Source organism: Drosophila suzukii, chromosome 2R (assembly GCF_043229965.1).
Source record: "Drosophila suzukii chromosome 2R, CBGP_Dsuzu_IsoJpt1.0, whole genome shotgun sequence".
In the NCBI taxonomy this organism is placed as follows: Eukaryota; Metazoa; Arthropoda; class Insecta; order Diptera; family Drosophilidae; genus Drosophila; species Drosophila suzukii.
Window position 1 is genome coordinate 23,855,175 of NC_092081.1, and position 16,322 is coordinate 23,871,496.

At 48.7% G+C, this 16,322-nt stretch overlaps 4 protein-coding genes across 5 annotated transcripts; 2 read left to right on the plus strand and 2 right to left on the minus strand.

The window, feature by feature from the left end:
* Positions 1–947: 947 nt before the first annotated feature.
* LOC108009111 (wnt inhibitory factor 1) lies at positions 948–3,182 on the minus strand. Its single transcript, XM_036813014.3, has 4 exons — positions 3,046–3,182; positions 1,785–2,629; positions 1,618–1,728; positions 948–1,561 (listed from the first exon to the last, which is right to left on the minus strand). Exons 2-4 carry the CDS (start codon positions 2,186–2,188, stop codon positions 1,459–1,461), a joined length of 618 nt encoding a protein of 205 aa, XP_036668909.2. The 5' UTR covers positions 2,189–2,629; positions 3,046–3,182; the 3' UTR covers positions 948–1,458.
* LOC108009110 (LHFPL tetraspan subfamily member 2 protein) lies at positions 3,166–4,645 on the plus strand. Its single transcript, XM_017073181.4, has 3 exons — positions 3,166–4,177; positions 4,227–4,340; positions 4,392–4,645. The coding sequence occupies exons 1-3, from the start codon at positions 3,775–3,777 to the stop codon at positions 4,532–4,534; spliced, it is 660 nt and encodes a 219-aa protein (XP_016928670.1). The 5' UTR covers positions 3,166–3,774; the 3' UTR covers positions 4,535–4,645.
* On the minus strand, positions 4,568–6,400 carry LOC108009108 (dnaJ homolog subfamily C member 21). Its single transcript, XM_017073178.4, has 2 exons — positions 5,754–6,400; positions 4,568–5,695 (listed from the first exon to the last, which is right to left on the minus strand). Exons 1-2 carry the CDS (start codon positions 6,357–6,359, stop codon positions 4,679–4,681), a joined length of 1,623 nt encoding a protein of 540 aa, XP_016928667.2. The 5' UTR covers positions 6,360–6,400; the 3' UTR covers positions 4,568–4,678.
* A 721-nt stretch (positions 6,401–7,121) lies between these two features.
* LOC108009106 (uncharacterized) lies at positions 7,122–13,315 on the plus strand. Of its 2 annotated transcripts, none has more exons than XM_017073176.4 (8): positions 7,122–7,443; positions 7,653–7,929; positions 7,988–8,918; positions 9,032–9,587; positions 9,668–10,090; positions 10,147–10,341; positions 10,396–11,072; positions 11,130–13,315. In XM_017073176.4, exons 2-8 carry the CDS (start codon positions 7,696–7,698, stop codon positions 11,348–11,350), a joined length of 3,237 nt encoding a protein of 1,078 aa, XP_016928665.2. In that variant the 5' UTR covers positions 7,122–7,443; positions 7,653–7,695; the 3' UTR covers positions 11,351–13,315. The 2 variants fall into 2 exon arrangements, with proteins under 2 accessions (XP_016928665.2, XP_016928666.2); XM_017073177.4 differs by having other exon boundaries at positions 9,671–10,090.
* The last annotated feature ends 3,007 nt before the right edge of the window (positions 13,316–16,322 follow it).

A 16,322-nucleotide genomic window follows, 5' to 3' on the forward strand; every position in this document is an offset into this window, starting at 1 on the left:
AGAAGGTGCCAAATTTTAGGGGAACTCTTCGAATTGGAGTGGTGGAACTTGTTGAAATGTTAAATTCATTACTAACATAACCTAAATATAATGTTTGTTATACATTTTTTTATACTTAAAGAGGATAAGACTTTACATACATTAGCACACCTTTACTTAACTGGACGTGGGATTCCATGTTTTCTGGAATTTATTTGCAATATAATAATTTAATTCTTAAGGACTTCGAAGTTAAATATTTTCAGTTTTACCACTGTGCGACATCGCCAACGCCAAGAGGCCCGCCTCCCATGGAACAACAACAAGTATAAGAAAAGCACGCCACACGCGCAAAGCTAAAAATGCCGCCTCTGCTGCCGTGGACTGCGCTGCCTTTCTTTGCTCTAGCTATCTTAGAAATACCCTCTAGGCGGGGTGTGGGTCAGTTGAAATACCCCAGTTTTGATAGGCCCCGCAAAACATAAATACTTTAAAATTCAGGGCTTATCGGGGAACAAAGCAGCTGATCAGTTAAAGGGGACTTTTGTAAGCAAACATACATTTTCGACCCCTGCTTGAGACCCCTTGTATTCCAGGCGACGCCTCTGGAGAACACGTACGCATGTCTTCGACAAGCTCTTGTTTCTCTGACGATCTGGTGCCGATCGGATACTGCATATATAATTAATTCAATTTTATAACGACGGGCCTTCCATGTGTTCGATCTGGTATAAACTTGGTATAAACAATAACAAAGCCACTTTGTAATTCGGCGTGGTGGGAGCGGCAACAACAAAACCAGTTGACACAGTCTCTTCAGTGCGCTCTCTTAATTTTTCCCTGCAAAGGTGAGGTGGGGCACTTCAGTTTCCGGAAGCCATTGAGACTAATCATATTTACCATATTATTATAAATTTATTTATTTATAAAAGAAGACTTAAGATTGAAATGTAATTAAGCTAATGGCTTTTGAGCAGTTTGAAGTATTTACATTTATTTCCGATTATAAAAATGTTTACTGCGATATATTCGTAGTTTTTTGCTCAATTTTAAGCATTTATTTGGAACTAGAAAATACTCTAACATTCCAACCGGTAAATTTAATGAAAGACATTTTTCTTACCGATTTTTATTTTGGTCTAGACATGTTATAATAATCTGAAGTTAGAGATAAGTATTTCTAAACTGATATCAACACTTCTTCAAGTTTGTTTGCGTTTATTGATTTCCTTTAAATTTGCATACAAAATAAATCGTAATGCTTGTCTTGTCAGTCTCTATTTAAGCTCTAATCTATCTAGTTTGAGCTGTACAAGTAGTTCGCCATATTTAACTGAAATCGTTGTACCTAACTTAATGCTTAAAAATATATTTTTCAAATAAATATTTATTAAACCTATAACATCATTTACAATGCTAGGGAGTTCTACCGGATGACGTCAACGATACCTAAAACAGCTTGCAGCTGACTTTCCAAGGTCAATAGTCCCTGGAACAGATACCCTTGTGGGAATAATGGTGGTGCTTGTGCCGGCAGGCGCACAAGTTGGGAGCGAAGCAGTAGGCTTGGGGTCCACAATTGCTGAGGGAAAATTCTGGGGTTAGATTGCGAAATTAGAAATGGACAATCCAACTCACTGATCACAGACTGGCATGCATTGCTGACCGTGGAGCAAGCTCGCCCTTAACTCGTAGCCCTGGGCACAAACGCACTGACCGTCGGAGGAGCAGGTGCCATGGGTGCAACGTCTGCGAAAGACCAAGGATATAAACCTTCAAACTCCACTCACAAGGATTCAACTTACCCGAGACAGGGGTCCAGCAATCGGGCAGCCCTGTGGCGGCACTTTTGGGACAGGGGATCGAAGTAGTGGGTTCTGTCCTTGCGGCACACACAAAGATCTGGAGCAGCACAGTAGCCACCCGCCTCCGTGCATCCGGGCAGGCACTCTGCGGCACAAACAACTCCGTCCGGGTTTCCCGACAGATAATGATCGGCGCACGGACAGGGTCCGTCCTCGAAACAGACGCGATCCCGACAAACGATGTTGCAGCGCCTTACGCACTGGTGGGTGTTGACCACCAGCATTTCGTAGTCGGAACAGAGCGGAGAAGGCTCGTTGATCTCCCAATAGCCGTAATCGTAGTAATAGTGGCCCTTTGCCACCGCCCACAGCAGCAGCTGGAGGAAGACCATCCGGAGTGGCATCTTGGTCGCCGAAAAGTGATCTGCCCAACGGATTCTGTTCCGGCAACGAGAGTGAGAGTGAAAGTGCCTTCCGCAGGCGGAGCAATTTGTGTACGGATCCCATTACTGCCTCGGTCACGATCGCTGTGTACAAACAAAGTGCGGATGACGCAATGGCCCCCAGCGGACGGCCAACTGATAACCGCTCGACCGGAGATCGTCTCGATCGGAATTACACATGATCAGAGCATTTGCATCGTTCGAGTGGGTCCCACGGAGCATTACTCACTCGATCGCGGGGTGGAGGCGAGAGTGGGGTTTTGGTGGGGAGTTGTCTGATCGAATCCAACTCGAACGTGTGTGCAGAGAGCCAGGGAGAGCACTTTGGGGACTGATTCTGGAATGTCTGGATTTCCACGCTCTCAATTTTGCGGCGACGGCGCCCACATCTGCATGCCCACACTGGAAAAGTTTTAACAAAGATACATTTTACATACATTTTCAAACTTCCTTAACGTCTGGTAGATTAAAATATGAAGCTTCACATGTTGGAAATTAAAAAGATTGGACTGCACTTGATAGAACCCAGTATGAATCAAGAGTGCTAAGAATTGAAGTATGTGTATGAGTCATCCTAATCCTGTTTTATAAAATATTCCGATAATAAGGAACAATAAAAAAAACCGTTCGGGTTTTGAGTGCCATTTTATAAAACTGATATACGTTATTTTGAAAGACATGGATGATTACCCACGGTAAAAATAAATTGGAATTGTGAATTTATATTATTAGAAAATAATAAATTCATGTTAAATTGGTTAATTCAATATAGAATCGCCTTAAATAAAAATTAAATATTTTTATTAGATACCGCTTACATTATTGGATCTTTCCCAAATAGACAACGAATGTGAATTCAGCCGTACCGTTTCTTTCAGTGCTGCAATTGGGGCCTGGCTCCGTCTGGAGTGCAGCTGGCTTTAATGGGGCCCCATTCATTCAGTCGGTCGGTGTCGACGAGAGTTGACGGAGTAGGGAAACACGGCGACGCCTGCGCAGCGGAAGTCTAGATCCAGACATCCAGAGTGTGGCACAAAGTTGCCAAATAGCCGCTTGGGGGATTAGCGAAAACGCCATCGAGGCAGAGTTCTTTCTTCGCGCGTCTCTCTTTCTTCGCTTCGACATCAGCTACGAATTGAGTTCTTGACCGACCCGCGTACTGGGCGGTCTACCGCTTCGCCCTCTCCCTCGCCCTCGCCCTCCCCCAATCCCCCCAACCACCCTCTGTGCGCGTGTGAGTGGGGTGAATAACATAAAACAGACGGCAGAAGGCAAGCGCATAACAGCGAACGGCGAAAGCATAAAATAAACAATTCCATTTCGGGCTGGTCAGCTGGGAGGAAGTTCTGTTCTGGCCCCCGCGCTGCTGGTGGTGGCGAGTGGTGCGGCGGTGGTGGTGGGTGATTGTGGAGTGGGTGTGGGATGTGCGTGCCCAGACAAAGCCGAAGCGCTTAGAGTCTATTATCTATCCGGCAAGTGCTGACGCGTTACGACCGCCCGAGGTCGACCGCTGAATCTGTGAAATCCAGCGAATCTCTAGCTTCGAAATGTGTTACGTTATCATCACCAGCGCCAGTCTGGCATGGTTCCTTTGCTCCTTGGTGGCGAACATGCTTTTTGCCGTGGCCCTGGTCACGCCCAAGTGGCTGGTGGGCCCCACCCAAAGCCTTCATTCCAGCTCCAGCCCGCATCGCCAATCCTCGGTGGGCATATACACGCGCTGCAAGGTGATGCAAGACGGGGGGTTCCACTGCGGCCGCTTCGACCTGGACGGACTGGCCACGGATAGCAGCGTTTATCCCCCCGAATGGAAGGCGGCCATGTTCTTCGTCTCGCTGGGATTCAGCCTGATGTCGCTAACTGTGCTGCTAACCCTGCTCACCTGCTGCCGCCAATCGGCCTTTGGCAAGAGCATCCACAACATGACGGCCTGCGCCCAGGTGGTGGCAGGTAAGAACCCATGACATGTCACAGGAGTCGATTGAGATTTCCTTTCCAGGAATAAGTGTGATGTTAGCTTTGTTCCTGCATCCGATGGGCTGGGGTGCTGGCCGAGTTCAACGTCTGTGCGGTCCGGATGCGGAACCCTTTTACCCCGCCGACTGCAGCATAGGTACATGACACGAATTCCTCGTTGAAGCAAACTAACCCTAACCCCCCACAGGAATCTCATTTTACTGCGGAGGCATCGGGATAGTCCTCACATTCGCCGCCGCAGGCATTAGCCTCAAGGCCGAGACCTCCAATATGCGCTCCCACGTCCGCCGACGCGTGGAGACGGGCAGCAAACTGGTCTGCATTCCGTAGCTGCCTCCGGACACAATAAGCACAATCTCCGACTTAGAGCGAGCATACTTAACTTCATTCTTGAATTAACTTTAACATTAGCATAAATAAACTTCTAACTTTTCTACAGTATGGATACAGATGACGCTGGGTTCTCCCTCTGATCTACTTGTTGCGCTTGCCCTTGGCTTTGCCAGGAGGCTTTCTCTCGACGTCTGGTTTGGCCTTGGGTATATATACGCCATGGTTTGTCTTCTTCAGGTGGGCAAACAGCTTATTCTTAGAGTCAAAGACAAGCCTACAGGTGACGCAAGTGTGTTGCGGCTTGGTCGGGTCGAGATCTTCATCTCCGCTTCTTGGAGTCGCTTTGGCCTCTTTTGGGATGGGTTCCGAAGCAGATTGCTCTGCGGGCTTTACCCTGCTCGCCGACGACTTTTTGCTTTTACTCTTTTTGGCTGCCTTCTTGCCTTTACTCCAGTCTTCGTCTTCTGATTCGCTCTTGGTTGCCTTCAGCTCTATGGGTTCGTCTGGGCCATCGCTGACTTCCTCTTGCGCTGGCTTGGCAGCTGACTTCCTTGACTTTTTATTCTTTTTGCTGCGCTTGGTGAGTGCAGATTCCGCTTCGCTCAGTGCCTCTTCGCCGGATAACTGATCGTCAGCGATTTGGAACTCCTCTAGGTCCTCCTCTACGCCAATCAAACTGTCTTCGTGGGATGCGTCGTTGAAAGCCTCCTCCTCCTCCTCCATTTCTTGGCACAATCGTTCGACATTCTCCTTGTGCTTTTTGCTCTCCTCGTGATTTGCACGCGCCTTGGCGTTTTTAAATGTCTTGTTACACGCCACGCAGTACAGATCGTCCACATATTCCACTTCGAATTTCTCGGCATCCGGATCACCTTCGTTGTCCGAATCCTCGCCGTCCTCTTCGTCCTCGTCTTCATCCGTGAACTCGTCCGACTCACTGCCGTACTGCTGTTCTAACTGCTTCAGCTGCTCCTCGTAGCCCTCGTTAAAGACTTTATTTTCCCTCACGGCAGCCAGTTCCTCCTGGCGCTTTCTCAACTGCTCCTTGCGCTTCTCCTCCTGCTTTAATCGATTGGCCTCGGCGCGTTCCTCGAGCACGCGCCGGTATGCCTGAACTCTGCGATCACGCTTTCTCACAAAGTTTACCAGGTTCCGAACCTAATAGAGTTCAGAAGAGGATTAGATGATATTTTCCCAAAAGTTTTGAATTCCTTACCTCTTCGTTCCGCTCCTTGCGCGCAGCCTGGACGATCTTCTTCATCTCTTTTTCCACCTTGCGCAGGATGAAGCGCTCCTTAATCTCGCGCACGTCGTACGGGCACAACCACTCGTAGGTTTTGCGTGTGCTGTAGGCCTGCCAGAAGGCGTAAAAAGGACCCACCACCTCCTCGTAGCTGCTGTTCGCGTGGCCGAAGTCCGGCGCCATCCCCAGCCGGTCGTCCTCGTCCATGAACTCCATGTCCTCCGCGGCGATCTGCACGAAGACTTCCGTGTACACGCGGTAGAAGCCCTGCTCGTCATCGCCGTAGCCCTTGTAGCAGGAGCTGGTGAAGTACTGGAACACGTCCAGGCTGTTCTCCGTGTACTCGGAGTTCTTGCCGCGCAGGATCTGCTCGCGGTGGTTGTCGTACCAGGAGCGTTCCTGCGGGTCAGAGAGCACTTCGTACGCCTGCTGGATCAGCTGGAAGCGATCCTTGGCCTCCGCCAGCCGGTCGGGGTTCTTGTCCGGGTGCCAGCGCAGGGCCATTTTGCGGTACGCGGTCTTGATGTCCCCATCGTTGGCGTCCCTTTGGAGCTCGAGCTCCTCGTAGTAGCAGCGCATGTTTTCTTTTTAACAAATAATTTAGTGGGGTTGCCAGACCAGAATGGAAGTGTAGGACAGCACAGCTGGTGCTCACAAATGCGTTGTGCCGCCAGTGTTGCAAAGCGCCAGGGGAGAACTTAAATTTCCAATTAAATAGCTTACTTTTGGGCAAAATGCCGAAAATCTTTAGTTTTAGCGGGAAAATAACTTTCAGAATGGCTGACAAGTCGTATTTTACCAGGACTCGGAAAACCCAGTAATGTAACGGCAAGTAGAACATCCTGGCAATCCTACGTAACTGCGCATTCCGTCATTAGCTTTTTTCCCTTCGACGCGACAGGACGTTCTCCTTCCGTTTTCCGTTCGTGTCCGCGCATCCTTGGTTCACTGAATTCTGCCGCACGCTTTTATCGCCACCACCGAAACTTATACATCGCATACCCATACACAGCCGCCGAAAAGAAAAAGTTTAAACCCGAGTTCCAGTGAAAAATAACATTTTTCAACAACGGGACTTGCAGTCTTTCCCCGAAGGGCACTGAGCTTCTTTCCTTATAATTTGCGAGAACCTTTTTCACATAATTTGCATGGAAAACAAATATACATAAGCGACTGGAATCGAAGCTCGAATATTGCCAATCAGCCGCATCAATACAAGAAAGGTTCCAAAATATCGTAAAGCATGTGAGTCTGCGACGAAAGGAAAATAGCTGGACATAAAATTTACAGTTACGTGGGATTTACAACCGACAACCGAGAACAGTTACACACAGACAACCCCACACACACTCGCAAGAAGTTACTGCGACAGGGACGTGGAAAGGGGAGTGGAGTCCTTGAAGCATCTCGGCTTACGAACAACCCCCAACAACATTGGGTGCGTCGGTACTCGGCCTGAACGTAACGGGAAACGGCAAAAAATAACCGTCAACAAAAAACAAACAAACACAAACACAGGAAGCCGACAAAGTCCGTGTGTGTGTTCTGGTGTAGATTTACCGTTGCCCTTTCATCTGCTGCAAGAGTGTGTGTGGGCGCCACAATAAAAGGAGGCGCAAAGGATGTTATGAGGCCGACGTTGTCTGCCGCATTTGCGAATAAGGTAATTTCGCATAAAATGCCAGCACAGCCCCTGCCATCCCCCACACAAACTATTGAAAATGTGATCCTGCTGAAACGCTGTTCGGCTTTTGTGCCCCCATAAATGGATTTCCTTATCAGCGCAAAGTGGTCCCTGGAGGCCGCTTGGCTCCATCTCCATTGTTGCAGCTGAATTGCAGCCAGATAGCTTAATGACCTCTTCCCTTTCAGCAACTACCATCCGTCCACTTTGGTTAAGACTGAGGATAGCACTATGTTTGGATCCAAGCTGCGCTCCTGGATGGAGACGCACATCGTGCGTCCCCGCAAGAAGGGCAGCAAGCACAAGCAGGCGGTCTCGGAAGCGGGCAGTTCCTGCTCCGGGAAGAAGGCGGGCACCCTGCCCCCGCAGGGAAGCAACTTGACCAGTCCGGTCCTGACCAGCAGCGGGAGCCACAGCATCGCCAGTCCGGTGCGGAGGCGCGAGGTCTCTCCCATCCAGTGCCACGTAAGTGCTTTTCCACGGGGGAGTTTGCCAACTGCTTACGTTTTTTATGTTTCCGTAGCCACCCAGTCGGCGATATGGCTGGCAATCCCCAGACGAAGACTCCTACGTCATAACCTCACCCAAGTCGGACAATCTGCTCTACGCTCCGCATTGCTATCAGCCCCACCAGCCTCTGCAGCAGCCTTCGCACCACCTTAGTGTGCCCAATAGCAAGGACAACTCCTGTGCCGAGAAGTCGCCTATCAGGGTAAACTGCTCCTCGTCCTCCATATCGTCGTTGTCCTGGTCAACAGGCTCCAAGGAACCCTCTTCTGGCAAGCAAGCCACTTTTAGGGAGCAGGCCATAAATGGGGAATACCACATCCCACCAGAGGAGGAGGTGGAGTACGAGGAGGTGGGCGCTCTGTTGCTCCGGCCTCCGGCCCCCATTGCGGAACAGCAGCGTCCGCAGTCCGAGAACTTGAGCGCCATGCGGCTTATCTACGAGGAGGAGCCCAGGCAGAGCAACAACCATGTCCGATACGGGCGCCTGCTTCCCTCCAAGCTGGCGCAGGCTCAGCTTGGCGAGTCTCTGGACAATTTGACAGCTACGCCTCCAGTCCCACCCGCTCCACCTTCCGGTTCGCGTATGCGAACTCCCCGCGGAATGCAGCGCAGCAATTTTATGCCAGGACCTAGGCCCCACAGCTTGCCCTCGCCAGAGAGCGCCTACTCCACGGGCTACTCCACAGATGGTACATCGCCGTGCGCCGCCAGCAACTACAATCCGCCCGAGTACTACATCAACATGCGCTCGGGAACCCACTACTTCCCCAAGAGCGTAAATTCGTTGGCCATCGAGGCAAAGCGCTACAAGTTCGGCCTAAACCGCATTGAGGAGATGTCGCCCATGGATCCGCTGCCTAAGAGCAACTTCGCAAGTGCCAATCATGGCCTGGAGTCGTCGCCCAGTCCACTGGCAGTGCGGCAGCAGCCCAAGCTTTTTGAATGTGAGTGTCGGTGCTGTTAACCCGCCTTCTGGCAAACTGAGCAATTAACCCATTTAGAGTCTCGACTTGACTGAAGTAGCATCCCAATCTGCTTGTTTTTCCCTCTTTTGCAGCTCCATCGCCGAGACAGCGCTGTCGCATAAGAACAAATCCCTGGTACAACACGGGGGAGCACTTACCAGCCTCCTCGGGCCCCACGCGCCTGGATCTGGATGCCACCAGCACCACCTCCACGACCTCGTCGGGCATTAAGTCAAGCAATGAGCTGGAAGTTCCGGCGGCCAAAACAACAGCAAACAAAGCAGGAAAGGCAGCCCCTCATACAGCCACCCCCAACAGCCGAGGCACTCCTAGCAAGTTTGCCAAAGTGGCAGGTGTGGACACTGTTGAGGGTGGGTCTGGTGGTGCACCTGGATCTGGGGTCGCTTACGAGTCCGAGGGCTCTTCGACGTCGACTGAAGTGGAAAATCTGCATGCCCCACACACCATAAAGCGTCGTCACATGGATCAAGCGGAGACGACAACAACTTCAGCTCCTGTGGCTGCTGGCGGTGGAGCTGGAGCTACCACCATCTCCTTCGTGCTCAGTGATGACGAGGCCACACTCAACGAGATGATTGGGAAGTTTGACGAGAGCTACATCTACGAAAAGGAGACTGACATACTAAGGTGAGCTGCAGTCCTCCACTGCTCGCCAAGTCATGTTAAGTGGGCTCCTCATTCCACTTCCATTTCCATTCGTATTTCAGCAGCGACTCGGATATTACTGACTGCTGTGCGTCGGAGCTGGATACTGGACAGGATGCGGGTGATGAGTGTGACACGGACGAGCTTTTGGATATTGACTTTATAGACACTTCTTCCATGCAAGAGGTGGTAATCGACCGCCAGGAACTTTCGCGCAATCTGGGCAGCTGCCACTATTATTCGAATCAACCGATTAGTCCAATGATGAAGCGGAAGGCTTCAACCCGCTCCCGCCGCAAAAGCGGTCAAGAGACGGGAGAAAGCTCCCAACAGCGTCGTCGCAAGCGGTTCCTTAAGACCCGCAAGAAGAGCTGCGAAAACCGCGAAAAGCTCCCATCGTCGCCACTCCGTGAGCCTCGCGGAACCCGAAGTGTGGGAGGTACGCCCGTCTGTTTACGCCGTAATCTACTGAGTGCACGGGAGAGGTAGAAAACAATATTTGACATTTATTGTACAGTATTATAAAGAATTTTACATGCAGGATCTACAAGACTTCCCCTCTCTCAAACCGCTCTAATTCGCTGATCTTTGGCAGCTGCAATGAGAAGAACACACTCACAATCGCAGAAAGCGAAAAGGCTCTTCTCAAGGCAGACTTAGAGGCTGATATGAAGTACAAGCAGCTCATCATGGAGGCAGAGTCTTTGCTGGAGTCTATGAAGAACAGCTTACAAAGGTGAAAAACGCCTTTTTCTTTTTCCACTTGATTTCACTAATAAATTACTTACAGTATTCCCAGAGACACTCCCGTCGCCAGTCCGAGGCGCTTAAATCCCTTGGCCAATAAGCGCGTGGAGATGCTCAAGAACAGTGAGGTGGACTCAAAAAAACAAGTGCCACCTCCAAATCCTCCTCCACTAGAGCATGAACTAGCCGCAGCAATCAATAAACGCATAGAGATGCTAAAGTTTGAGACTACGTCTGCTTCTTCGCCACCAAACAGTCCCAAGCTTGGGCGTTGCAGTCCTCGCAAGACGCACCTAACCAACTTCATGAATCAAAATGCGCCGCCAGAGCTGCCGCCACGCAAGATAAACGGCAACACTCCCACTGCTCCACTCTCGCCGCAGCTTCAGCTAAATGGCAGGCGCCTTCAGGAGAGTCCAAAGGGCAAGAGACGCACTATGATGGTAACATCCACTACCACGACAACGGTGATCAGCTTTAACGGCAGTGATTCTGAGATGGAGAGTATAGCTGTGGAGGATATTGGCAATCACAACTACTTGCCACAGCAGCAGTCGAACACGAAAATCAAGATGGATGTCCAAACACAGCATAAATTGAATGCGGAGTCACAGATTAACAACAACTTTTATTGCCCACATAGCGAGCCCTTGAAGCGAAAGGTCTACAAGGGAAGCTCCTCCTTCGAGCGCATAAAGAAGAACTTCGACATGGAATTGGGTAAGTCATTTGATGTTCGCTTATTGGTGACCCCTTTACGTTACGAATAAAATACAGATGCGAACGGACGGAGCAAGTCGAACGAGCGTTCGCAAATTAAACTTACGGCCTCCGTGTCGGCCAAGAGCTCTATGCAAGACGTGACCGTTGACGAGGCCAAGGGCCAGGCAATGGGCGGTAGCAACCGCAAGCAGCAGCTTATACTTAACACCATCGTCGATTTGAAGCGCAGCTTGGAGCATCAGAGTCACCAGTTGAGTGGCCTAAATGGTGAATAGAACTAAGTGAACTAACTAATAGGGCTAATATCATCATCATAATACTTCATCATGCATTATCTAGACAGTAACTAGTTCACTAAGACCTAAGCTAACAGTCCAACCGAATCCCTCAGACTTGACACTGAAACTGAGCGCAATAACTTTCTAACTGATAAGAGAAGACGATTATTTACACGTATGGTATGATACTCAAGGGCCGTAATAGGAACGATGGACTGTTATGGAAAGTTATTACGAAAAATTAGTAGCACGTAGCAAATTGTTTTTGATGGAGTTTTACAACCGTATACATAACCGAAATTATTTCTGTATGAAATATTCCAAGTTTGATCTTTAGTTTAAAAATGTTTTTTGTTATACTCGTATCATCAATTTTAGTTAAAGCATATCGAAACATTTTTATACTGACATTCAGTTTATATTTATCTTTTGGATTTCTTTTTTTAATTCGATAAGTACTTGATTTTAAGGAAATCCTTACGTTATATTTTTTATTTGTTTGAGAAACGTCAAGCTGGAAACGTGTTTAGAACACTAGTTCCTTGGCAAGTTCTGTTTAACTATCCTACCAACACATACTATCCAAACTTAGCTTGAATACGTTGATATTAGTCACTATAAAAAACTACATAAGTCAATAACTGGTAATATTCCTTAGTTACTTATCGAGCGTGTGTGGGTGCGTTTATGTGAAAAAATATCCTTAATTATTAATGCATATCCCACATGAACCTCGCCTACAATTAGAGAGCTCATCTTATCGCTAGACTTGGTAGAACATTTCTCTTAATCAGCATTATCACAAAAGTATTCAGATGTAGTTATTTAAGTAAATGGTATTACGATCCATCCAAACGAAAATTGTTTAGCCAAATTGTTTGTAGATCAATGAAACGAAAAGACATTGTTTTACTGTTTTGTTTCCTCAGTTAAGAAGATGAAGAGGATTGTGTTTTTATGCTAGACATTGGAAAAACCTAACCAAAATCTAGTTATATTTCAATTGGTCTCACCATGAATTTATAATATGTTGTATTGGCAAAAACTATAATGATTTCCAATTGGGGGTAAATTGGTTGTAATTTTGATTAATCGACTTGTGTAATTTTGAATTATGTATTGTGTTGTGTACCCACTTAATATGCATATAGACGCTGTAGAACCTACACAAAGAATACATAATCTAAGTCATACTGTAACGTGATAATAAACTTAATGAAAACCCCAAGACCAAAATCAAACGAGATCCGAATCAAAGGGGATCCACAGTGTAGTAAGTATAAAGTAGTTACATGTAGCTTAACAGTTATGTTTGTGGTTTTTTGTTTCACACATGTGTGCACTTTGTAGCTATGCGTACTTGTTTCTCATTGAAATTAAAATTGCAATTAGTTTTCGTTTTCGCTTACGTACTAGTGCCTGCTTATAGTGCAGGAGGGGTAGTGGTCGGGTATGCTGTGTTAAATTTACTTAATTAGTTTCACCCGCGACGCGACACTTGAACATCGAACACCAGGCACCAAGCACTGACCGCTGGCCCCGCAAGGCGAAAGACGCACGCCGCTAAATCAAGGCATCGAACTCGATATTTTGAACTTTAAATGGGCTGCTAATGCGTAGTTCCACCCAGCCCACTGTGACGACTCGGACCTGCAGCTGTCATGGTAATTTATGCGCCCTAGATACCAAATATTCAGTTGGATTTCCGATTCCGATTAAAGCGACCTTAAGACAATCCGACGAGCTTTTGATAAGACGATTTACACACCGCAACTTAGGAGAGACTGCATCAGATTCACTCCCATGACGGGGATAAGCATCCGTTGGGGATGGGCTAAACCCGGTACTACGTGTGGTATGAGTGATATTCGTTGTTGCTGAATACCCATTATCCTATCAGACGACACATGTAATTATCGAACCCATGTACTTTAAACGTCAATAAAGGACCAATATTTTGAATTGCCTTCTATCTTAATTGCCTCTCCGCGTTCGATCACGATGCCAGTCATGGTGGAATTTCTAGAGACGTCGATCCGAACCCCGTTTCTTGTCATCTCGTTCGTTGTTATGTCTGGCTGTAAAAATAAACCCACACCGTTCTAAAAATCCCCAGAAAAGCATCGACAATGGAAAATTAGCAGACAGATCATGGACTGGTCGTCCGAGCCTCCGCCGCTGCTAATTATGCAAATGGGGACTGAGACCGGGAGCGGGCTGGACGAGGAACGGCTGCCTGCCTGCCCGCTGGAATACCAATTGACCGGGCCACGCTTGAAACATCAAATCAGCATTAAGTGGGCAAAAACATGGCTCGAAAGAGCAGCCATAAAATGGCTGGTGGCCCAGTGAAGGAGGCGCGACCTGCTCTGGCTGCGTTGGAGATGTGCCCTATATGGCCAAACTGGTTCGGCTTCCACGCTCTGCCCAGGAGGCGGAATGCAACCCGAATGGCAGGGGCCGGTCCCCAAGCTGCATGCCTCTGCTTTGTTTTGTTTTGCTTCTTGGGGACGAAAGGTACTTATCCAAAGAATGCTGCAAATTTAAAAAAAAATAAACAGTGGAATGGATAACAGCAAGAATATATAAAACGCGATCTAAATGGGGGAGTAGAGTTCGTAATGACTATTTAAACTAGACCTTAATATGAAAAATAAATAAAAGCAAATTAAGTTAGATAAGGTGTATACCCCTTTCCCTACCGTAAACATGCTCAGACGTACTAACACTTTTAAGCAACAAGGGGATTTCCGGTTAGAGTATTGCTGAATGCGACTCCGAGTTCCCCCGACCTGAGGCTGCAGTGCAGCTTTCGATCTCATCTCGAGCGATTAGCGCGCCGAAAGCTTTGAACCCCGCAGAGGGGGGCTAAGTTGTTGTCGTTTTTGTTAGCCGTCGTGTTGACTGTTGTGCGTTGTTGCTGCTTTTTAACGTCTTTGTCGATTATTGTTATTATTATTGAAATTCTTGTTGTTGTTTCGCTGTTGACGCTTTGGGTTTTGGCCGTAAAATGTTGCTTTAGTGTTGGCACGGTGCGCCGGCGCAGTCGCGGCCGCTGCCGCAGTCGCAGTGGCTGGGGCAGCGCAGTCGCGTCGCCGCAACCGCTGTTTTTAGCCCTGAAGGTCATACCCAGGTGTGTGGCATTCAGATTCACCTGAGCCCGGGCCGAGCCCGACTCTGAGTCCGAAACAGAAAACGAATCCGAGTCGGGCCAAGCCGAGCTGCGGCTGCGCTTGCGCTCAGCTCCAAACAGGTGCGCGGGGTGGTGAGGGGAGGGGCACGTTGTTGTTTTGGCAGTTATGAAACTAGTCCAATGACTCGCAGTCCGTGTGTGTGTGTGTGTGAGCCAAGTCCGAGCTTTTGCCCGTGCCTCCTCTTCTTGTAAGCATGTAATTACTCACACTGGTGCACAGGGCGTATGAGTGATCTGCGGTAGGGGTATTTTGGCCCGTTCTCAACGTTGCGTCAGCCACTTCTTCAGAGTTTCGCAACATGGGACAAATGTGCGCAATAGCAAACCAATTGACGCCTGGATCGGAGAGGGAGGGGTTGTGGCAGATGGGGATGAGGAGTCGCAAAAACCGAGCTGACAAAGGAAATTAGCCCCGTCATGCGGCAGTGTGCAAAAATTGGCTCAGTCTGCTGCGTAGCTGATTGTCCGGTTCTGACTTCCAGCTTCCATCGGGGACTTCTGGGGTTTCCAACTGACTCTGACCTGATCTGATCTGATAGACACCCATCTGACGAACAGGTCACAGTTGGCTGCTAAAAATGACACCCACCTCAACGTTAGCCACCCATAGTACACACAAATCAAAATAAACAAAATGGCATGGAATGATACAACTATATATTTTTATACGAAGCTTCTTAAGTCAGAAACGGAAATGCTAATATCAAACTGATCATCGTGCCATATCATATTTTATCTGTGTAGAACTCCCCCACCTCTCCATGAACCTGTTCCTGGTTGTACAGATCTTGGTGGCTCCCAGTGCCTCCGTTACGAAAAGTCCCTGACGTCACGGCAGCTCTTCGAACTTGGCCCACCTTTCGCGAGTGTGAGTTCCCCTTTATTGTGTGGAGTGGGTCAAGCTAATTAATTTCGAGGGTGCTCAATTAGCGCTCGCTCCCATTCAGCCGGAGATCAAGTTGATCGCTGGACTTTGAGAGGCTGTCGGTGGGTGCATCCCAGCGGGTATTGGATATCCCATGTCGCATGTCGCGCATTGGGGAGCAACCTCCGCAGAATGTTCGTGAATGAATATCTTTGGCGTGATTTAGCGCTCTCTGTAATGTCTACCGTGTGAGCCCGTCAAGCGCGGCTCTGGCCATGTGTGAGTGTTGAATTTCGAGTTTTTGGACTTTGTACCAGTGGCTAGCCATGAACCGACTTCGCCGAGCTGGCCGCCAACGCGGTCCGGGCCCCGCCAATCCCCGCGAGATCGTGAGCGCCGTTTGCTGTTTGCGCTTGGCTATTCATCTATTGCGGCTCGCAGATGGGCCGTGGATGGGCGTGTGGACGGGGCTCTAATTATTCAGCAATGTGACGTACCTGCTGACAGCATAATGCGGAATTCTATTCTATAAGTCGGGCCCCGATTTGGCTCCATAACCCCATCCCATTCCCATCCATAACGATCGACCGATCGGCGGCCATATCGAGACCAGCATCCGCGAATGGAAGCAGGAAGTCGGCTACTGGGGAGGCGGCCCTAACGGAAATTACGCGCTATTATCTAATCCAGTCGGAGTTCAATTCGATGGCGACTCGTTAAGGTTCCAGCCAAGATCTTTTGGCTTCCGCCTGCGTACTACGTATGTACATACGTCGATCTGGGGTCAAACGGAAGTGTTTCTCGATACTTTCGGACCCCTCATGCTAATCTCCGCTGGAGCTGGTCGGAGTGCCGTTATTAATTAATTTCTCGTTTCGATTTGCATGGCGAGTTATTTTCGGATCGCGGCA